This window comes from Chamaea fasciata, unplaced genomic scaffold, assembly GCF_029207755.1.
Source record: "Chamaea fasciata isolate MVZ Bird 193981 ecotype frontalis unplaced genomic scaffold, bChaFas1.0.hap1 SCAF_23, whole genome shotgun sequence".
In the NCBI taxonomy this organism is placed as follows: Eukaryota; Metazoa; Chordata; class Aves; order Passeriformes; family Sylviidae; genus Chamaea; species Chamaea fasciata.
The window spans coordinates 3938949-3962827 of record NW_027094108.1 but is presented as its reverse complement, the minus strand read 5'-3'; the positions used below and the strand labels follow the sequence as shown (position 1 = coordinate 3962827).

General features: G+C 40.4%; 1 protein-coding gene across 5 annotated transcripts; it reads right to left on the bottom strand.

Annotated features, from left to right (window-relative positions):
* Positions 1-1226: 1226 nt before the first annotated feature.
* Positions 1227-23879, bottom strand: PER3 (period circadian regulator 3). Of its 5 annotated transcripts, none has more exons than XM_066202857.1 (21): positions 23532-23879; positions 22331-22482; positions 21671-21786; positions 20607-20808; positions 19492-19540; positions 17644-17786; positions 17204-17282; positions 16503-16609; positions 16130-16286; positions 15156-15261; positions 14640-14765; positions 13983-14109; positions 12789-12933; positions 12050-12177; positions 11398-11601; positions 10531-10782; positions 9272-10008; positions 8003-8165; positions 7257-7437; positions 6500-6650; positions 1227-5118 (listed from the first exon to the last, which is right to left on the bottom strand). In XM_066202857.1, the coding sequence occupies exons 1-21, from the start codon at positions 23780-23782 to the stop codon at positions 5017-5019; spliced, it is 3678 nt and encodes a 1225-aa protein (XP_066058954.1). In that variant the 5' UTR covers positions 23783-23879; the 3' UTR covers positions 1227-5016. The 5 variants fall into 5 exon arrangements, 4 of the variants coding, with proteins under 4 accessions (XP_066058954.1, XP_066058956.1, XP_066058955.1 ...); XM_066202859.1 differs by having other exon boundaries at positions 7257-7434; XM_066202858.1 differs by having other exon boundaries at positions 10531-10779.

Sequence of the window (23879 nt, the reverse complement as noted above, 5' to 3'; positions counted from 1 at the left end):
AGCTATTTGAAATCTCCTAAACATTCATCTTTCTCTTATACAGGGGAGCAAGTCAGTGGCTCTCTGGAAATTACTCCTTTTCTGCTACCTCATCAGCCAATAAAAACTTGTCAAAAAACCCTTCAGATTTATCTAAATGAAAAACCAGCTAAGATAGACATTTAGACAGGGAGAAGTGTAGAGCCTAAAAAGACTGGGGGGAAAAATATATTCAAAAACTGCAAGCATAAAGGTAAATAAACCCAGAGTGAATGATAATAGAAAAAATATTACAAGTATTAAAAAGTTCACTAGCCATCTATCTGAGAGAGGAAAGAAATGAAGAGCTGACAGGTGTTGGGGATGAGGTCAAGACAAGGTAACTGAGCTATAAATAGTGAAACAGTAGTTTTTAAAACTATAAAACACTTGCTAACATATCTGGCACCTAAAGAAGCAATCCCAAAGCAATTTATTATTCCAGTGAGGCCAGCTCACAGCAGCAGGGGCTGAGGGGGAATTCAGCTAATTCTAATATACCAGAATTTTATCAGAGCCTGAAACTTAGTCAGTCACAGTCCTGGCCTCTGGAAAGGAAGGAGTTCAGACTGTCTTTGGACATCACTGGTACTTCTCAAAGAGAAAACTGTTTGAGCACCAAAGTGCTTCCTTCCTGAAGGACATTCCTGGCAGATGCCAGATAAACTCAGGTCCAGGGCCCAAGAGCAGAGAGCCTGGCCAGTTCATGACACAGGAGGGCAAACTCATCTAAGATTACTTTTATTTTTTCCGAATTCAGTATGATGCTACTTTTGTTCTGTACCTTGTACTCCCTGCAATGATTTTGTCTTTCTCCTGCAGGCTTCTTTAAGCACTATCAATCACATTTAAGTCCCTTAAAGCAGAAAAAGATGAACAAATTGTTGCTCTGCAGCTAAGAACTTCCTTGCTCTATGAGACATGCTTATGAATTAAACCTAAGAATTTTTTTCTCTGTACTTCCTCTAGAAGAATAATTTTTTAGAAAAGTCTTTATAGACAGGAGCTTTAAGTCCTGCATGCTAAATCCCAGCAGCTTAGAGATACAGATGTAATATTTTACCACAAAACTCCTCAACAAACAGCATAAATGGCCACAACCCCACAGACACTCTACCCCAACCCATGTACAATCAAAAAAGGTATTGAGCATTCTGTTAAAAGTCTATTTTCTACACATTACCAAGAACAAAATAAACACACATTAGTTCTTTGCAGCATATTTTTCAGTTTTATTTATAAAATCAGATGCTCCTTTAAAGTGTACAGTTAAAATCACAACTGTAAATTCAACCACAGCTGAATGTTGTTTCAATAAAATACTCCTACCAACTGATGTAAAAATTCATTCAATTGTGATTCAAAACTCGATTCAGCTGGAAGATAAACTTACCAGTACATTACTCATTCAGCAAGTATTTACCACACTGTAAAAATACATAAGGGTCCCTTCTGTTCATAGCAATGCCATGAAAATATCTGCACAACAACTCATCTTTTAAAAACAATTCTACATTTATGAATACAACAACAACAACAACAAAAAAAAGAATTAAAAAAAAATTGCCAGCGAAATCCTCCAAGGGTTTCCAAACTGCTGACACCCCCACAGGGGGTAGTAACTGCATCAGTGCTGTACCAGCATGTTTTCCCTCTGACCACTAAATAAGTGATTTTCCAAGCAGCTCTAAACTGTCTGCAACATTTTGCCAGGCGAAACAAAGCCACAGAAACAAAACAGCAGGTGCAAATCCAGTTGCAACACTCACTCCATCGGCCTTTCTGATCAGAACTGCATCTTCCTGTGATCACTCCGGCACACTACATGGACTGAAAGATTAGTACAAGCTGAAGTAAAAACTGCCAGTGCCTGAAAACTTATGGAAATGAGGTCAAAGGCTTGATAAGGCATTTCGTTGCAAGATGAAGTTGTGGTTCTAGCAGGGTAAAGAGTACCTTGGGAAAGTTTGGGGAGTTTTTTTATCCTAAGGGGATAAAACCTGCTGATTTTGCAGCCAAGACAGTTTCAATTTTCAGGGAAATAATTGTCTCATCATCACACAGGGCACTGATTCATCTGCTAATTCCTCTTACATTATTCTCCCATGCCACAATTTTTTACATAACCCAGGATGTGTGTAGCCTCAGAAAAGGGATGCTGCACCTAAGAGTTAGCCAGGATTACAAACTTGGAATTCGAACTCCTAGGCACATAAATTTTCCTTATATATGGCCAGAGGGTCTGTGGTATTCACAGCAATTCAAAAACTGCCTGGGCTTTCTGTTGCTCAATGATTCTACTGGGCACAAATTCACAGCAGTAGGAGGTACAAGGGCTAACATCTCCAAACAAGAGACACAGGTAACATAATCACATTTCTACATACAGAATCTTGATCACTTGTAGCAAAGCACAGGATCCAGCAAGTGAAGACTCCCAGATTTTACCCCTGAATTTGGAATGGACAGCAGGTATGCACCTTTGTGTCTCTGCCTCTTTTTATACAGCTGGGATAATAACAGTCATCTTTTTGACATGTTCACGGACCTATAGATCAAAAGCATTATTCAAGTGTCAATCTCCTGAACTAAGTCTCACTGTTTTACAAAAGAGATGACATGTCTGCCTGCTAAGACATTGCAAATCAGCTTATTTTCATACTTGGGAAATAAATGAACGTTTTCAGACCCAAGAAATAAAAATAATGTACACAAAAGAGCCTACTGTTATCATAACTTTCCTTCTGGCTTAGGGTTCCAAACTATTTTGAAGGAGACAGCTGTCCTTACCTGAAATATTCAATTTAATCTATTTCACTAAGTCTCAAAATGCATTGAAGCAATCATTTTAATTTAAGCACAGCTAAGTAGAATGGATGCATAAGTCTAATTTGACAGATAAGTTAATTAACAAGCTTCCCAATCAAGAAAGAACCCTTGCACAAAGTATCTGATTACATGTTTTAGAGCAAATATTTTAGGCAATGTGGTTATAAAGCAGAATACCATATTTGGAAAATGCTGTAAAAAGACTAGGAAAGGTGAAAATTACTGCCCACATCTTCCTACTTGAATACATAACCTGCTACTTGTAAACACCTACTGAAGGCTCTTATTTTAAGAGGTGTTTGAAGTTTGAACACAAGCAGTACTGAGGATGTGCAGATCTCTGCTGATTTACAACAAAAGAAAAAAACAAGTTCAAGCTGAAAAAACTGAAAGACAAAGAAATGTAGCTTAAGAATAACTAGAAACCAATAGGTATAAACAGAGCAGGCAAAAACACTGAAAAAAAACCCCAAATCCATAAAAAGAACACTGCCTGAGTCAAATTAGCCTTGAAAACTCAAAATTCCGTAAAAATAGCTTTCCTTAAAATAAACTTTTACACGAAAGATTGTCACCAGATTGACTTTTACAAGTAAAGAAACCTTTAGATAAATATAGTTTCCCTTCAAGGACCTGCAGATCACAGTATTTTACTTGAAGCTTACCAGTAACTGAAACTAGAAAAATTAAAATATTTCACACAGCAGCAAAAGGATTACACAGAACAAAAGGGTAAATAACGTGTTACATTCTAAAACCCTTTGCTGAGAAAGCTAAGGTGATTAATAACACCACAAGGAAAATCTGATTACATCCAGCTCTTGATAAACAGAGGGGAAATCAGACAAAATTTGCCAGGTTTTTAGCCAAGCATGTCCTGTTTGAAGAGCACTTTGAGACATTAATGAGAACAAGTCCTTTTACATACTGAAAGTGGTTACCACATTCTGAACTAAAAACTCCTTTTTCGTCCATGGATTTCAACAGCCAGAGACTCCACTACAATGAAAGAGGTTAAATCTTATGCAGGAAGTCAACAGTGCTAAGAAATAATGAATATATGGGTTGATGTTCAAGTTTAGCTCCACAACACGTGAGTTTTGAAAGCAGAAGAAATGAAATTAATTATTTTTGGTTTTGGCATCACCACAACAAAAATCAGAGAAACTGCTTAAATAATTTCCTATTTGTTATGTCTGGATTCAACTCCTCTAACCACTCAACAAAGAAAATATTAAGATACCAACCCACCTTCCCAAGCACTACCAGTGTAAGATAAAAGATCGCACGTAACTACTTTAATTGATAACTACTTGCCTTGACAGAGAAAATTTTCCATGGGTCTGCTTTTAAAAAGCAGAGCCTGTGGACTGATACTTTTGGATTGGTTGGGTTTTTTAAATTGCTGTATGCAATATCATCTCTGGTGTAGTTGCAAACCAGTTATCCTCAATTAATTTATATATCTGTCTTGATAAACACAGCTTTAAAATCAAAGGCTGTAAAATAACTTGACTCCAAAACACACATCACAAAAAACATAGGGAAAAATCTGCTTCTTTTTACTTCTGTTTACTTCTTTTTGATGGGCACAAGCTGGCAAAAGGCATTTGATGCAGAATAACCCGGCCAGTTTCAGCTGCTCTTTAAAAAGCCTACTGGATTCTCAAACCAGCTACAGCAATTTCCGAGCCTCAGAGTGTTTGGATCTTTAGTTTAGACCTTTAAATATTGAACAAAAATGAAGAGTACTGTAGCTTGGCTTCAATACATCCACCTTCCCTGGGGGAGTGAACATGCTCTGATCAATAGGTTCATCACCACAGGTTCTTAAACACTGCATCTTTTCACACTTACTTGCCAACTTCAAAAGAACAAACACCCAAAAAAAAAAATAAATCTTGGTATTTTGCTCATCATTGAGCAGTTAAAGGTTACAAACATAACCCATTCTATGTCAAGTCTGTGAGGTCAGAAAGTGAAACATCCTCCCACTGAAAGATTGTCGCCAGAGTCATGCCAGGAGTGGAGGAAGATTGAGTTTCATTTGTGACTGCTCATGTTGGTAAGGGATGGCCATGGAGATTCACTGCTGGTATGGAGCAAAGCCAGAGGGAAAGAGGGTGGGAATTACACCAAGCAGTTGCACTGACACGGGTGCTGATGTCCTCAGCGTGGCAGCACTGGAGGAGGCTCTCCCTTGTTTTCCATGCTGTCATCAGCCACTGCAGCCTCACAACTTGCTTCCCTGCTGTCACACGTAACACAGCCCTTTGAAAAGGAGCAAGAAATTGTAGTTTAAATTCTTTTTATGAGTATATTTCAAAGGGTCAAATCCCGTGGAATGATACATTGCAATCTCTTGAAACCTCTGACCAATGGGGTGAGATGTGTCTAAAAGCAGAGATTATAGAGGTATCTTGGAGATACCTGCACCTGCCACTTACCTTGCCTCAGAGTTTAGTTAATTTGGTTAGTGGAACATACAGTTCTACCTTTGAGATAAAAAGCCATGTGACTGTCTTGAATTTGAAGACCTTATCATTCAGCTTTATAAGCAAGCTCCTTATTGAAGATCTGGACTGCAGCCTAAACAAAAACAACACCGACCAACATAAACAGCTAAAATGCCTGAGTGTATTGTTATTTTTCCTGCTCTTGAGAAACAGTACAATATTGAAACAAAGTCTCCAAACAGAAGTCCTGCATTTCTTGCTACTGTCAGAAGCCTGGTTGTATTTGCAAAATCACAATCTGCACTGGAAACATGACTTTCTCCTTAGGAACAGTTTCAGGACCTTAGGTAGAAAATAGCGATATTTACCTACCAATACATTTCCTAACAATTGATATTATAAACATTCAACAGAATTTTCTACAAGATCACTGGACATAATTTTGCTATCTGAATCAAACACAGTGTTCTTAATCACAACAGGACACAAGTTATCAGCGAGGTATTAGGAAAACACAGACTAGTTTTCTGGTCTTGTTCCATAGCCAAGGACATACATATCTTAGTTTTTCTTCTCTAAGAAAAAACACCACATCTCAGAATGCCACATTTGACAATCCCAGACCAACGTGCAGTGCTAAAACAGATGAGATTTTTCTGGTGCACAAGTACGTGAACACAGCCTTAAAATTTTCTGTACAATTCAACAATGAAGTTCTACGTCTTTGTGGGACTAGATTTGCCATTCCCCATAGCACCTGGGAGCACTTTAAACTGATTGGGGCATTCTCTAACACACATCAGAGCAAACCAGAAGCAGTTTAGCAGAGTGCCCAGGAGTTACACCAGCTAAAATAATGAAAATTGAATGAAAGAATACACCTACAAAAACTGGCTATTTTTGTGTTTCTTACAACACACCTGACCCTCCTCTGTGACTGAGCATTTTTCAGCTTCCTGAACACACTTGATTGAATATTTACTGATACCCCCAGCTTTATAAGCTATTCAATTATAGCAAAAATTAAAAAAAAAAAAAAAAAAAGAGAGCAAAGGACTTAATACCAAGAGAAAAAAAACAACCCTAGATGCCTTACATGAAATCATGAGCCCCATAACCCAGCACTGTAAGATGGCCCTGGTTAGAAATTCCTGGGCTGGCCAGGGACGACCTACAGCTCCTTCCCCACTGCTCACCTGGGTGCTGATTTGCAGGGGGACAGTCTGGGTCCTGATCCACGAGTGCACCTCTGCAAGCTCCTTCTTCTGGCCATCTGTAAACCAAGGCTGCTGCTTTTGCATGACTGCCAGCTTCTCCAGATCCTGCTTCAGAACTTCCTCTTTGATTCTGCAGGGAAGAGACACCCGTGAGCACAGCTGTACTACACAGGCAGGCACTGACACTGTGAGAATCTCTTCACCACAATCTATGGCTGAAGCCTAGACAGCATCAGCTGTTGAAAGGGAACTGTACTTTGTACCTTATTAACTTTGTTAGGCTGCTTTCAACACCGGGCTAACAGCTGAGGTTTGTTTGCTGTTGGTTTTGTTGGGAGTTTTTGGTTGTTTGGTGTGGGGTTTTTTTTTCGTTTTACGGCTTTATGTGGTGCTTTTTTAATCGGGAATCCAGTTACAAATTATGCATATAAGCTAATTACAAGCAATCTGCAAATAACCTGCAGTTTTACCATTTATGCATTCGAAGTACAGGACAATAACCAATCCCATTAATACATCAGCAAAAAAGTTTACATGCTCCCTTATTTCAACAGATAGGGGAAATGGGAAAAAAGTAGACAAAAGTAAATAACCAGGCCTAAACTGCACAAAAATAATCTAAGACACTTTCTTGATGTTTCATTGGTATGTGTGGTGTTTCCACAGTCTCACTTTAATCCTACAGTTCCACACACAATTCCAAACTACATGTCAGAAATTGTTGATGTTTTCCAACCTGTTTGGCATTTGGTAATTCATTAGAACTCTCTCAGGTGTTTGATCCATCATCACCCAGGCTGACTCATGTTTTGATTTATAAGCTGTCCCTTTTTCTTCTGCTTCCTGATTCTTCTCTTCTTTGGAAGCTTCAGAAGAATAATTACTGGCAAAACACTTGCTGCTTTTCCCACTACCTGCTGAGAATGACCACGGAAGCAAAAAATAAAAAAAGCAGATGCCTGGAAAATCCCAGTAACTCAACACAAAAAATACATCACCCCCAGTGTATTCTTCCAAGTCAGTTCTGTAATACAAACATAGGTATTCCCAGATAATTGCTCTAGCAATTACTGCCTATTGGGAATTCAAAGATAAAGTGCATTCTCTCAAATTACTCAAGATCTTCAAAGCTCCATTCACTTTTCTCAAAATTCATTGGTTCAACTTCTCTGCTTCTGAGAGGTCCTGTTCTAGGCAGATTCACCTTTAATCAAGAAAGATGTAAAGCAGCATCTAATGCAGAGAAAAGTGATAATGAGAAAAGTGAAGAGTGACTTTTAGGTTAAAGGAATAGCTTCTTAAGACTCACATTGTCAACTACAGTGATTGAAACAAACTTGGCTTCAAACACTGAAAGTTGGGGAAAAGTAAAGGCCACAGATCTTCTTACACGGATTTCCCATCCCCACTACATATCCTGCTATTAATTGCATGCTAGCAAGCCATATAGCACCAAATAGCTAAATCTTGGGACTTCCCTACCTGTGCCACGACCAGAAGTCTCGTTGAAGCTAGAGCCTAAAGAACCAGATAAAGCCGATCCACTGCCTGATGCTGCTGAACCTGAACCCAACTGTGAGTCCTCGAACGAGTGGTCAGGAAATTCAAGAGCAGCACTGTTACCACTAGCTTCTGGCTCATTATCCTGGAGACAAAAAGCAGATCCAACACATCCACAGAAGTTACATTTAAGTATGCAAAAGGAAATTCATGCAGTTACTGAATTTGTCACACGTTGACCAAGTTCTCATATCAATTCAACAGGTTTGGAGTTTTTAGCTCTGAAAATGAGTGGCGGTTTAGAACTCAGGATAACATTCTTCATGGGTGAAAATCAACAAGCATCTGAACTCTAGTTTACTGGTTTCTGCTGTAGATCCTTCCCCAATTTGTCAGGATATTGTATGGTTGCATAAAGTTAACAATTTCTGCTGACAAGAGAGGAGTCAGTTCCCTTCACATCCTGTTAGATGGCATGAAGCAGCCATACACATCAAGCAAAGGTGCACTACAGGGAAAATGAGAGTCTTCCCCTGATTCACTATGCGAAGCAACAGCTTCAGCAGCTCCAGGTACACCAGCTCCCCTTTCAGGACCCTACCCTGCAGTTTCAGCTGATCCAGCCTTTCCAGCCCAATCTGGATTCAGGAGGCAACATTTTTTTCCTTGCCTGCAGAGCTCAGATTCCTGCCTCTGAGTTTACCGCGGAAGTTGGAGAGGCCTTTTCTATGCCCATGTATGGAAACCGACCCACACGGATCCCTGTTCTTCTTTCATTAGCTGCATCCCTGGGAGACAGAGGGAGTAATTAGAAGAGTATCTTCCCTTTGTTTTGGTTCTCCATAGAGACTGTGGGACTGGGTGAAAAAGGATGCAAACTGCACAGCACTAACCAAGTTTCACATGCATAAAAGCCCCAAACCCCAAATTCTAGCTGACAGTTCCATTGAAAAGGCTGCTGCCTGAATGCTGAGCAGAAGCAGCTTGTGGCAGCCTAGACCAGAAGATCTCACATTTCTGTTATTTACTAAGTGCCCACACTGTACTGGTATAAGTTCCCATAAGCACAAGTATAAACTGCTTTCTCCACCTCCTGTGCTATTTGTGACCTGCAGCCTACATAGCACAGCCAACAGAAAAAGCAGCTAACAAAATCTGTGTCCCTGACACACAGATCATCACCACCAGTTTTTGTGACAGAACACTGTGAAAGTCAGTTTCTCCTCTACATGAAAAACCTTTGTTACTTACACATTTATCTTCTGCATGTGGCTTAGCATCAGCACTAACGGAAAGCTCCATAGGTTTTGGCAGCTCTTCCTGAAGCAAATTCAGCTGAAGTGGGGAGCTGCTCCTTGAGCTGCTCAGCAGTAGGGCCTGGTCACAGTGGCCCTCTTGCTGGTCCTCCACGGATGAGTGAGGAGAGGCTGGAAAGGGCTGATCCACAGAGTGTGGTGTTACTGGTGATGGAGCACAAGCAGGAGGTGCTGGAGGTAGTGTGGTGCATGGATATGAAGAGGGGGGATAAACACACTGAGGGCTAGGGAGAAAGACATGTTGAGGCATCTGAGGATACATGGGGAAACCCTGAAAAAACACAGCCATAAATGTGCCTATGTTTGGGGGATAAAAGACTGGGTATGACTGTGTTCCACAGCACAGCTGTGATGAGGACATGGACTGAGGTTGTAATGAGCGAAGGGCAAGCTGCTCTCCTCCAGAAAAGGCTGGAAAAGTAGACACTGGATTCAAATAGGCAGGAAATCCCACAGGAGGATGGACATTCAAAGTGGAGGAGCTCAGATAGGACACTTCTGAGGGAGAGAACAACTGTTTCTGATTTGTTCTCTTCTCACATGGAAGACTATTTCTATTTTTACTAGAAGCGTGGCTATCTGAGCACTGTCTCTGAGGTTTCTGGCGCTTGAATTTTCCATGTTTTCCTTTTTTACAGCTAGCTGGGCTCATCTGCTTTGAAGGGGAATCACCTGAGGAAGAAAAATAAACATATTCACTGAAATGACAGATCCAGGGAAAAAAAAGAGAAAAAAAAAAAAAAAAAAAAAAAAGAGAAAAACAACCAGATAAGTGAGTGTAGCTTATTCAGAGCTGCCTTTCCTCTGGATAATTCTCCCATAAACCAGTGATGGATTTGCTGACACATGTACAATATTTTCCTTCATGTCACCAGTTTTCTTATTGATCACTTCAGCTTATCCCAATCAGATCTTTTATGTTCTTCAAAGAGGAGGCAACAAACTACCTGGGGTTTGCAGGATTTATTGCAATAACTAACTATCTGCTTTGTGAAAAGTCTAAGATAGCAAGATCCAAGATGGAGCAGACCTTCTGTGCGGGCAATGCTGCTGTCAAATCTTGGCAATCCAAAGGAAGCATTCTGTAAGCAGCCACAATGAGACACTCACTAAATTATACAAAGAAGAACCTCATGGCTAGGCTGGCCTTGTAAATCATCTAACAAGTCTTTATTTCTCAAAGCTGCTGCCTACCTTGGCCACAGGAATGTCTGTTGTTACTTCTGCTTCCTTGTTGAAGGTAAGTCCTAAATGGAGAGAGCAAGACCCTCTGTCGGAACTTGTCAACATAGTTCTGCTCCTCCTTTTGAGTGTGGGCTGACAATGTCTCTTTTGTTAGCCCAACGGGCTTTAAGTCCTCAGGCAGCACTGCAAGACTCTGAGCATTCACAGGGGGCAGCTCAATTTGTTCACTTCCAACAGCAGCGTCCTCCATTGTAGTCACTTCTTTGAAGAGGGAAGAAAATAAATCACTCTTTGCTCTGCCCTTCTGGTGTCAACTACCACAAAACCCAGAGCGTTACACAGAAAACAATCTCATCTGAGCTACCGAGCAGAGGCACAGGGAGAAAACATCCTTTCAACTCAAACACAGTTACACTAACATGAACTGAGCAAATTACTTTGCATGGTCTGGAAAACTTCAAATTCACTTTGAAGTCAGAGCCACTTCTTTCTTCGCATTTTCTTAATACAATAGCAGCTACAGACTCCTTTTTTTGCTTCTTTCTACACTAAAGTGAAGTAACATTGGCCCCACAGTAATTTTTATTTGAATCCTCAGTGGCCAAAAGCACATTGTTGTGTTTGAGGCATATGCAATGAAGTTCAAGGTGAAAGGAAACAGTGTAGCCTGTTAAAACTATTTCACTAAAATACCCTAAAAACTTCCAGGCTCAAGTTTTTCTTCACAGCACCATGAGAAGCACCTTAACATTTCAGAACTCACATTCATTGAGGACGCATCTTAAATGAACAAAAAACTTTCTCACCGTGTACTTCAGGCTGGAAACACTGTGTAAATTCAAATATCAGTCAGTGTTTTGTGAGTGTGAACAGTACCTGATTCAGGGTGTGGGACATGCACTATAGTGCTGCTGTAGCTGCACTGGCTGGTGACAGATATGACACTTGGAGCCTTGTTGGACAGGGTCAGGTCTGCCAGAGGAGCTCCCACCATGCCTGCAGTTGTCTGGTCTTTCAGCGTCTCTTCCAGACCAGCAGATATTGGCGTGTGGGACTCAACTGCTGACAGCATAGCAGTATCTATTGGCAAATGACAAAGTTTCTACATGGGATTCCATTCCAAGCACTATGCTCCCAATTCATCAAGTCTCACTGGTTCAGAAATAACCAGTAACTATGCAGACTATTAAATAAGACAGTCTTATATACTAAAAAAAACCATTTACATGCCAGTGCAATGTCAGCACATACTAAATGTGGCGTAAAATGAGTGAGCAACAGAAGGCTCATTTAACAACAACAAACAAGAGTTCCTTTGATGCATTCCAAGACTTAACATTTTAGCTTTTGTTTAATTGGGAGATCTAGGCAATTTAGGCAAATATTTACTAAACATTTACTAAAATACTGTTAGCAACACAGCAGTTAAAAAAGTGGACAAACCTTGGAACACACAACAGTGACATATAAAAAAAACCCAGATCAGTTTTTGTGGTTCTAATATGATTGTCAGTACACTTTGTGTTACCTTCCAATGCCCTGACTTCCTGCTGACTTTGCTGGACTTGTTTGTCATCTTCTGAAGATGACGATGATGTATTTGCAGAAGATTTACATTTCCTTTTCAATGCTGGAATACTGCAGCTCTCTAGATATCTGAAATGAAAGCATATCAGAGGAAGCTCTTTCTACTTTGGGGGGTTTTTGCTCCAATTGGAGATACAAACATTTGAACAATCCAAACTGGAGATCCAGAGGTTGTTCACTAGTATTTTAAATTCACTGCAGGACATTCTGGACACGTATCTGCTTTCCAAGGAGTATTTTAAATAAAATCTATCACTCTTTGAGAGGGAAAAAAAAGAAAAAAAGAAAAAAGATTACATTATCCACTGGCTTAAAAAATACAGTCCTTTTATAAATTATATCAACTTTCTGTTTTATATGTATGTTCTCAGAGGGGGTAATGAGAAGACACTGACATATTATAACCATCAAAATTCACTTGAATTCCGATTGCACCAATGACAAATGTCAACAAATAGTTGCAAACAGAATCTTAGTTCCTAAACTTTTCATTACTGTGTAATTCAGATTGGGCAATCCATTCCAATGCTCAGAGAGGCAGAACACTTTACAAACAATCCCAAATTTATCTCACAACTCAAACCCCAAACAGTTTAAGGCCAATGCAATCTGCTTGGATGTTTACTTTCTACCAATTAATCTTAAACTTGTATCACTAAAATTGTTTCATAGTTTATTACCTGATGATACTATCAACACAATTGATCTGCTGATAGGAAGGAACACGTGGAGTCTTCTTTGGATCATCATAAAATGTGTTGCCTGGTTCTTCTGTGCTATCCCCTCTCAGTGTCTGAAGAAAACAGGAAGCAGTGTGCCTCTTCCCTGGAACAGAGGAAACCTTTAAAGATTCTTCTCAAGGGCATCCAAACACTACCCCTCACACAGACATATATAAACACACAGATAAATATGTACTGGAATCCACATAATGATACAAGGATGTGTGGTCTATGACAGCATAGCTCTCATTACAAATTATTCTGCATTTTCATCTCAATTTATATGTTTTGAGGTAAGGGAAGGAGAGGGGGAAAGATGCCTGAAAAAGGCCAACCCACTGCCCCCACACCACCTTAAACATCCATTTGAAAAAGCAAGCAAACACAAAGAAAACAGTATATAAATCCCCCTGCATTTAAGTTGCAAATAAAGCTTCAATTAATATTACTCTTTTTCAATTTATACATCACAGGATCCAACCCATTATTTAGCAGTAATTCACAGCTTTGTATACCATGGACACATGGGCCAGAGTCCTATGAATTTTGACAGTACAGTCCTCTAGGACAACACCAGCAGTGAACTTTTACAGAGAGTACCACAGAGCAAAATGTTTTAACATAGATTCCTATAACATTTGAGGGAGCATCCAGGTTTCTCCACATATTTGCGCTACATACAAACTGCAAATAACGTGCATTAACATAAACACTCAGTAAACTAAACCCCTACTTCAGTGGGAAGTGGGGCCATATTTTCCAGCCTGTGATCGTTTCTAGTTCACATAAAGTAACCAAGGGGAGCTTCCACACTACTTGCTACAAGCACATGTGCATTTTCACTAGAAAAGGTTAAAGTATAAAAAAGGAGAAGCCTGTTAACCTAGAAAGTGACAGGTATGTTCCTCCATATTTCAAGGAGGAGTTAAAAAGTTATGGCATCTGCTGAGGTTATTTTTAGGGGTGAATTGGGGGGAGGGTGGGGAGCTTTTTTTGGTTGGGTTTTAAACAAAACAAACCTCTTCTCATGTCTAAGACATGCTAAAAAACGCTATCTAAAGTTCTTCAGCATAACACCACGTAGCCAAACTCATGGCTACAGATCTACAGCAGTTCATGTTACCTTAAGGATCATAACTATTATTAACTTACCTCCCAAAACTTCTGAGCTCACAGCCTGCTCATTTGCATTCTGTGGTTTGCTCCTCGATGCAATGTACAGCTGCTGCCCCAGGTTCTTTATTCGGTTGACATCTGCACAAACTTGTTGCAAAGTCATCTTGAGACACACAAAAAGTGCAAAGTCAGAACAAAATGAGTACAAAGAGGCTATAGGAGCTGACTTGGGTTCTTGTATTCTTCAAATTGAAAGGAGTAGACTATCAGCCTAAGCCTGGTATCTATTGGTATTTGTAAATTTAATTAATCCAATTATCATGGTTAATTTAAGCAAATTAACTATGATAAAGCTCAAACAGCCTCAGCATTTGAATGCTTTAATATCCATGCCAAGCCTTGAGAGTGGGAATAAGCAGATGACTTACTCAGGAGCCTCACAAGGAAATGAGGTAATTGCAATGCTTGTTTTAGGGCAGCACTACTTCCACTCTCTTCTACAGCAGTCAGCAAAATTAAGAGCAAAACCCAAAATCCAGCACTCTGTAGTTAACCAATTTAGTTTGAACACGGCTTTATTCTTCCCACTTCAGTAAATTCATTGTAAGAAGCAGATACATACACAGTGAACGTTTTCATTTTGACAGGTGTATTTTCACTACTCTGGAGGCAGTGACACATTCACAGACTTACTGGTTCCTGTGCTTCCTCTGCACAATTCCCATTGGAGTCACTCGAAGATGCTATGCTGATGTAATGCTCATAAGAGCCACTGCTTCCAAGGCTTCCATAACCACTGGAAACATTGCTGTGAACTGGCTGTATGAGAGGGAAAAAAAAAAATTAAAAATCATCCTCTGAGACAACAAAATGAAGGAAACAACATACTTTGCAACACAGAACTTCAAATAAACAAAGACAATCAAGTGAGAAGTTGGTATTTGTCTGGGCTCTACCACTTGCTTACAAAGAATTCTCTACCATACTTCAAGCTGCTTCAAGATGTAGATTAACCTTTCAACATAAAGACTTGGCAAATATCAAACAGATTTTTTTTTTGGAATGAGGTAGGCCTGTATCCATGTAGAACTCTCCTTTCAGACCTTTTAAAAGACCATCCTCAAAACAGCTCACTAATCAGACTCAAGTTTCTTTAGCCTCTCACTCAGAAGGCCAGCACATGTTCTGAAATTCTTTTGCCTTCTTTACCTGCAGAAGCAGTTTGTAAATTTGTCCTTGTAATTCTCTTATCTCTTTCTCCACGCTGCTCGTTTCTTTACTTCTTGGGGCAAAGACATCTTCATTCAGAGGGCTTCTGGAGAGAGCCAACAGTATTTCACTGTTCATTTTCATTTGACGAAGAAAAGATAGCCATAAACACTTATAACAGATTCTGAATTGATTATTTTATTTTGACTGTTGAGTCAACACAGAGGAATGTCATCTGTCCCAACAGCTGCTCTGCTGGGGTAGTGGGGCAGTGCTATGAGAGCAGGGAAGCTCCAGGGAAGTCACCAGCAGAGACACCAGTTAAGGCTGAAAAGCATCAACCCCTCTGTGTCCTTCACTCAGAAGGCAAACTCATACCCCATAAAATCTTGTATAAAAGATCGCTTTGAAAAGTCAGAAGGCCATTCCCAAAAGCCATTCCCTTTAAGAGAAACCAGGTAAGAAGGCAGTCGGTCTTATTTTCAAATTTCTTAAGGAGAAACATCTGAAAAATTAATTTGTACATTCAGTAGTAACTGCATTTTAAAAAGACGTTGCCTTGGTAAACATCTAAATGCTGTATCAAGTATATATGCCAAAAGGTAAATTAATTGGGTTTTCCTGGTCAGACAACCATGAATTATTTTTGGTAATTATTTGTTAAAGTGATCAAATTTTATGCTGCTTTTCAGCTTATGCTCATCTAAAACTGGGACTTTGATTTGCATCAACTATGCAAAAACCCACTAAAATAAAAAGCTGGCTTCGCCTTTTACTTCAAAGTAATTCACTTATTTTCACGCTTAATAAACAAGACTGATGCTGTTCTGAAGGAATGGTCTGAAGACAGATGCTAGGCTGTTGTCACATCTGCAAGAGCAAATTATGTTTCTAGTTGAGTACTTAAGACTGTTTTGTTTTGCAGAGTAATCAATGAAAAGCACTTTATTTGATCAATTCTGCAACTGACTTACGTCCGGACTTTGTGTCGGCCGATGATGAACACAACTTTCCTGCTCCAAGGATTCACAAAACTGGACCAGCTGGTGTCCAATATGACATAATCCCCATTTTGAGTACAAAATCTAATAGGTAAATGTTCAAAAGGGGGTTGGCCAGCAAATTTCAGTACTGAAAGAAAAACACAATCAAGAAACAAGGTTTAGCTGACATTATGACACAGTAGTGCAAGCACAAACACTAACAACTGGGGTTCTTAGAACTTTGGGATTCAATTTACTTTGACCTCAACTTGAGTTAATTAGTTAATTGTTGTCTAGACTGCAGATCAATCACATGTCAAGCAATTGTAAAACCAACAGAAATCCCTCAAAAAGCAGCTCTTACTTTTCCGGTGAATAGTGATCATCAAAGGACGATCTTCTGGGTGCAAATACATCAGTATGGATGTTCCAATTAAATCCTGAGGTAAGTAACCCAACAAAGGCACTGCTCTGAAACCCAAACACATTACCACAGGTTATAATACAGTTTTGAATACTTCCATCCTTAACCCTTTGCTGGTCAGGGAAGTGTCCATGCACAATCAACAGTGAAATAAACTAAGGCTACAGAATGTTTCCCAACCCATCTCATAATCCGGCATTGTAATATTGACACATAAATACCCATGACAAACATTTCTGTGCCTGGAGATTTAACAGAAATTCACATTTGCAGACAGTTTTGTGCTTGTTTACATGCAAAAGGAAAAAAAATGGATCTTGAAGACAACAGGTCATAGGCAAAACGTCAGTAATTACGCTCGTTTTCCACTGTTGATGCTACTACAGCTCCCCATTGCCCTGGATAAGGAAAACTGACTGCAGTTCTGTTTAACCTGTGTTGTAAACCAACAAAGGAGATTACACCTGTGGAGTGTGAGATGTTTTCCACGAGTGTACTAAAATAAAACTGTTTTGTTTAATTATATATTGCCAATCACACAGTTCAGCTACTTTACTTGGGTCTCCCGCTGCATCATTAAATGATTTTTTTTCTACCTCTCCATACATACCTCACAGATCTTAAAAACTCAAATCTCTCACCTGTCATCTATGTCCAGAAAAACACATCCAGGGGTGTGTGTGGTGGTGAATATTCTTTTATCCATAGGAATTCGAGGAGCTAATAGAAACAAAATATGCACTAAGACAGAAAACTTGGGCATTGCTGTTTCTCATGATATTTACCGGTTCCTGAACTTTATAACTGTTTGCTGCTTTCTAACCAGTAACTCATACAAACATTACAGATTTTTAGGTACTACAGACTTCTCTCTAAAACAAAAATAACAAGTAGAGGTCAAATGTTTTGGGGCCTGGCAAAGGCAGCACAGATATTCTGGATTTGCATGCATGCACACACAAGCTGCGACTTACACAGGTGAGACTACCCAAGCACAGGTTATAAACAAAGGAAGAAGACTTTCATAGACTGCATTTATCTACTGAGTTGGATTTTTCTCCCCTGGAGCCTCCTGACTTGCCTTCATATCCAGAGTGGATTTTCTCAGCCAAAGCTAAGCAGCAGGACTCTGCATCCACACGGACAGAAGTGCACACGTGGACCAAGTACGGGGTGATTCGGAAGGGGTAACAACGGGCTTCCTGCTCTTGATCTTTCCCACCCCTGAGGAAAAGCAAAAGGGATTAAACACCCTGGTTTCAAGACTCACATACTGTGTGTCAGGGCTGAGAGCCCTGCCCAGAGAAGTTATGCTGAGCACAAACCCAAATAATCAGGTCCTGTGCACACTCCTTTGAGATCCAAGGTCAACACACTCAGCAACACTGACCTCCCTCCCCTTGAAGTCAAGTAGATGTTTTGTCTCCAACACCTACGTTCAGAAGCTGTCTAGAAATATTCTTACTCTAATGGTTAAAGACTAGCTTCTAATTATCAGTTCAAGTGTACTCACAAGAACCACTCATTTGGTTTTGTGCTCTCCTTCAAGCTAAGCAGTTCTTCTGCTTGTTGTTCATTCTGTACTATTTTTGGGAAAAAAATTTAAATATCTGTCTCCCCCAAGGTTAGTTTTCACAGACCTCTGTAAGAAAAACTGTTCCAGACTTGGTGTATTGTTGTTCTTTGACTATCTTCCATAAGAATTTGTCTTCCTAGAATGCGTTTGAACTGTAGCAGCACACAACATTCTTGATGAGATCTTAACCATGGCTTTGCAACAGCTGCAGTAACAATTGGCACTTTTGATTGCAAGTGCTTTTCCACCTGTCATAATTTCAATATTGTACCCAACTCTTACAGAAAGAATTGCGTTAAATTTTTGAAGATCACCATTTACACTAAAACTTACTTTCTTATTCCACACTTAGTTTTGTAAAATGTTTCTAGACAGAAGTGAGTGCCATTAAAACTATTTCTGACACTTTTGTCTTTGGGAAAACAAAAGATACAAATGGAAATTGGATACAGCCGAAGTTTAACTCATAAAAAAACATTTTCTCACTTAAGCCTAGAGTGTGTGCTTGTAAAAAAAATATTTTTACTCATAAAGCCAACATAATCAAAAGATCTGTAACATAAGGGAAGTAGAGAAAGATGTTGTACAAAAACATGGAGAAAAGCTGTTGTAAAATGTTTATGTATTCAACAAACTGTTCCCCCAGCTTAACACTGCTATCTGTCCTGCTATATTCGTTTCAGGTGCCTTTACACAATTCAAGAGACAAAGGTGGTTTAAGAGTTAAGGTTGGTTAAACACACATGAATGAATCAATGATCAACTGAAAGATGAGTAAGTGTCATATCTGCTCTGAAGCACATTTCTTACTGAAATCCAGAGATCACCTGAGTCTGGGACAGAACTGCACTAAAGACTGAAGGCCAATCTCATTTTTTTTCCTCTTTTAGCTCTAAGATTAGTTAGGTACTAAGCAAACAGCATTCACAGCAGCAGCAGGTCAGGCTTCACAAGCCTCAGGGGTCAGGCTTCACACTGGCACTTAGGTGACCCGAGTTTCTGTTAAGGCTTCTGCTCCAATTTCTCAAGCAAAATACTCTTTGCCTTCACTCTCAAACAGTAAAAGGGGGAGCAGCAATTTTTCACAAGGTCATTCTCCTGCATGATAGTACTTAAGGAAACTGATCGGTCCAAGAGAAAAATGTAGAAACAGTTTTCCTTCTGTCCCAATGCAAGCTGATGCATCACTCTGGGAAAGACGTTCAAAATGGGTTACTAGATGACAATATTAAACACAGAAAGCCCATTTTGTAATGGACTTTCATGAACTCACACTGGTCGGCTATAACAATAGATCAGTTTCTGCTAGTACTGTACCCCTTCACAAAAATGAAACTATAATAATGCACTTACCTGATCCTACAGAAAAAGGATTTCACCTGGGCATATTCATATGGAGAAGCTAATAAGATGAACACATTAAAAGTATCAGTTAATATCCTTAAAAAGGTCATACCTATCAGAACTATCTTAAACGCTGCACTCTCCAGACTTTCTGAGCAAGACTGAAGTCTCACAACCTAATCTTTATTAACTACTGAATTGTCTGTTCAACAGTCTGCTCCCACCTCAAATGTTATCTCTCCTCTCTGGTCCACTCACTTTTAGAGAAATGGCTGACCTGGAACTAAATCCAGAGGAAATGCATATTTAAAAGAAAAAAAAAAAAAAAAAGGAAGCAAACAAATCAACCAACCAACGCACCAAAAAAACTTTCTCCAGTGCATGACTGTGAAAAGGAAAGGTGATATTTTCTGGCTTTATGAGCCAAGTACCAAAAACTATATACAGACAAGAAGACCACAGCTCCACTTGGGGTGCCACTGCTCTGCTGGGTAGGCACACCACTGGCATCCAAGTTGTGAAATCTCTGGCACTCAAAACCTCCAGATGTCTCATATCCTTTGATACCAAGGACTTTGGACTTCCCAGGACTGATGACAGAACAGCCCCATGTCAAGGTGGGCAAAAGACACAGCCTTGGCCTGCAAGCTACATTTGCTTGTTATTTGCTCACAAATCACACAGGACTCAAAAGTCTCAGTTTAGACACATCGAGCACTAATCAGCAAATCAGCTTGAAACTTGGGTTTGATGAGCTGTGTTCACAGCAGGCAGTGAGTGGACCATAAAGACAAAGCACCTAAGCAACCATAAGGTGTAGATTAAACTACTTTAAGCTCACAATCAGAATTATTTTCTTCTCAAAGATCAGCAGCATTTGGAATGAGTAAGACGATACATGAAACAATGAAGTATGTGCCTTTCATTTACCCCAAGTAAGAGTTAAGCCTTTAGGAGACTAGCTAGGACTGGTCCCACAGCCACTCGAGTTTTCAAAGTGGAAAGGAACAAATGAGGCTGATGCATATTGCTAGCATAAGCACTTAAAATGAGCTATTACTCTGCCCTCATTCTGCAAAGACAGAAAGTCACAAAGAGCATTTAAGAGCATTGCCATGTCCCACCTGTTTGGCTTTCCATGTTCCAAAGGGGCAGGTGAGACTGATCAGTGTGTGTGTAGAACACACTCACATCCTGAGGGACAAGCAACTCCACAAACCGGGAAGAGTCCAACACTTTTTTCTTACAGTTCAGAATAGATGCTGCCTGCTCAGAAATATGCACTATGCGCCCAGACAGCAAAGAAAATACAGCCACAAAGGTGTCCTGGAAAACAAACAGTAAGAGCAATCAGTGCCTGAAACATGGCAGTGATAACTTAAGGATAAAAAGCAGAACAACCCCAAAACAAACCGACCAACCCCAAACCACCACACACACCACAACCTCAGGCTGAGGTTCAAAAATGTGTTGGGTAATGTGTGATCTACTACACTCTCCAGTGCTGCAGCAGTGTACTCAAGATTTACAAATGCTAGTAAGACTGCATTAGTCTTCTCAAAACAGATTAATGCTTGCCTTTGCTCTGAACGACTGGTTCTAACACACTCCTCCACAAATTTCAGAGGATTCATCACAATTCCATACACAAAAACATTCTGAGAGCTTTCCAATTTTTTTTTTGTATTTTTTCAAGCATTACTAATATTTTTGATACAGCATCCAACAGCACTGAATTTCAAGAAACATTTCTTTAAAGCAGAGCCAGAGAGCATGACATATATTGCAAAACAAGAAAAAAAATTAAATGCAGAGTACAAACAGAAACCAAAAGTCCCTCATAACTACGGATCTGATTGGTTTAAAAAACTTTCTGCTGTCTCAAGAGATTACTCTGCTGTAAATGAATTCTCAAAGAGCTGTTTGTTGCTTCTGGCCAAAAAACCATCAAAACACAAAAACCAAACAATCAAACCAACCCCCCCCAAACCTTCGTATTTCTTTACTCACTATTGTACTGACACAGCACAGATAAGACACAATCTTGATTTATCTTAAAAAGCTTGAAGGTCCGTCTGGCTAAAATTTAAAGGCCTTTCAATTTTACACATTCTAGTTCCACAAAACAGCATTAGGAGACTTAATTTAGTGAAATTGAGTGAACTCCTTGAGTGTGCTGAATTCTTACAGTGTTTTTTGGAGTGTGTTCAGATGCAACTGCCACCAACTCTTCTATGCTGTATGTCACCACATCTGTCTGAAACACTCTTCGGTCATTCAGAGCCTGGAAAAAGTCATTGTTTGCTAATTGGAAAAAAACAAAACAAAACAGAAAAAGCAAAACAAACACAAGGAAGTCAGTAAGGAGACTACTTTGAAAGTATTTCTTACAGCCCTTGTACTTTTGTCATCTTTTTGGTGAAGTCCAAGGTGAGATGAGAAGGTCTGTGTAGTGACAAAGGGAAAAGGAATACTGATTATACTACTGGAGTAATCTCATTTTGTTACAGAAAACAAGAAGTACAATTTTAGCTACTTAGTTCTGTGGGAAAATACAAACTAACCAATAATTTTTCAAAGTGGGATGGGGATACTGTTTTCTCGATATACATAAAAAGTTACTATTAGGCACCTCTTAGCTATGGGACTCTGAAGAGAAGCAGCAGGGGGGTATCTCAACAGAAAAGATAAGGTGGTTGTTTAACAAAAAACCTGGCAACCAAACCATAGTGCTTCAGGAAGTCAACTCTTTGCAGGAAAACTGGAATGCATTCTTTTAATGCCACTTGTTGCCAGATACATCTATGCAAACCATGCTGTTGTTCTTTCAGATTTTCCCCACACGTACCTTGGACCTGCTGGACACACTGCAAGGCATAGTTGAGAGCACTGATGGTACTGGGCTTGTTAGAACTCCTCTTCTCTTCAGGCAAACACCTTTTCATTTCTTGGATCATCATCATCATATCTCTGTGGGACTGGCTCCAATTCAGCTGGTCACTGTAAAACAGGTTAAACTTTACCAGAGAATTCTGGTGTAGGAGATTTTTTTTCCTATCACCCAATTAAAATTACTCCCTAAATCAACATTTTATGGGAATGACTGCAGAGTCATGCAATATCCAGGAATGTCCTAATGCTCATTCACTAAATTTCCTGTTGCATCTTTCTCACTTCTTAGCAATCTCTCTCATTCCCAACTCCAGTGTCACGGATGGTAAAGTCACATCGAAACCACTCTGCTTGCTAAGATGCCTAGCAACTAAAAATAAGATGTTTATTCTAGATTTTCTAAACATCGCAAGTATTAAAATAATTAATAAGTGCTGATTCTTGATCTCTCTACATTTTTTTAGCCTTGAAGGCTGCAGCTGGTTATATGCATCTCAGGGAACCATGAGGTCCTCAAAATACACCTGATGCAAAGATTTCATTCCTCGTGACTTCGGAGTTTTCACCACACTTTTTGGCTGTTGACTTCAACATCTGCAGAACTTTTAACAGATAAAATCTCCCTCTGCTTACATTTGCTTATTTCACTGACTAAAAAATAAGCAGGAAATGTCCTCAAATCACAGGTTCTAATCCTACAGGTGAGATACGAACATCATTTCTTTAAGTAACTTTTTCCCAGTTGACACTGTCATTAGTATCGTACTCTTACTATATAAACCATTACATAAGTCTAAGTATTGCGTGGTAACTTCACATGCCTGTGAAACGCTGCATACATTATAGCTCTTGAACTCTTTTTTAAATTAAAAAAATCACTGAATTTCTGAACTGTCACGAAACACGTTTTGTCAGTAATTTCTGCTTTGGTAGTGCTAAATAGTCTTTAGCTGAAGTACACATCTAAGCTACCCAAGGGTGGCTGACGTGCGCGGCTCAGCCCATCTCAGAATGAGGCGCAGCTTATCGCAGCTCCGCGCTCCCCGCACCTGCACACGCCGCAGCCCGTGACCCGCGGGAGTCCCGCACAGACCGGGGCCCGAGCAGCGTTCCGGGTCCCCGCTCCCCGCCCAACCCCAGCCCCACTGCCCGGGTACCTGTTGGTTTTTTCGGCGGCCGAGTCGCCGCTGGACTCGGGGCTGTGCAGCTCGGTCCCGCCCGGCCCGGAGCGCCCCGTCCCGCAGGGGCCGCTTCCCTCGCACGCCGCGCACCGAGAGCCCGCAGGGCCCCTGGGCACCGTCGCCACCTCCCGCCCGGCCCCGGCCCAGGCGGCCGCGGCCCGAGCCGAGCCGTGCTCCGCGCTGCCGCCTCGGCGCTCGCTCGCGTCCATCCCGGAGCCGCTGAGCATCACAGCGCGGGGGGCATCGGCTGCCTCGGCACGGCGGCACGGCCGGACCCTCGGCCTGCGCTACGGGCGCCGGTGCTGCAGGGAGAGCACGCGCCGC

What these genes read in the sequence shown, in the direction of transcription:
- PER3 (XM_066202857.1), bottom strand. Translation starts at nt 23,782, where the DNA reads ATGCTCAGCGGCTCCGGGATGGACGCGAGCGAGCGCCGAGGCGGCAGC. An exon ending in GCCGCCGAAAAAACCAACAG is followed by an intron (nt 22,483 to 23,531) that starts GTACCCGGGCAG and finishes CCTGTTTTACAG; the next exon opens with TGACCAGCTGAATTGGAGCC. An exon ending in GGCCGACACAAAGTCCGGAC is followed by an intron (nt 15,262 to 16,129) that starts GTAAGTCAGTTG and finishes GGCTCTCTCCAG; the next exon opens with AAGCCCTCTGAATGAAGATG.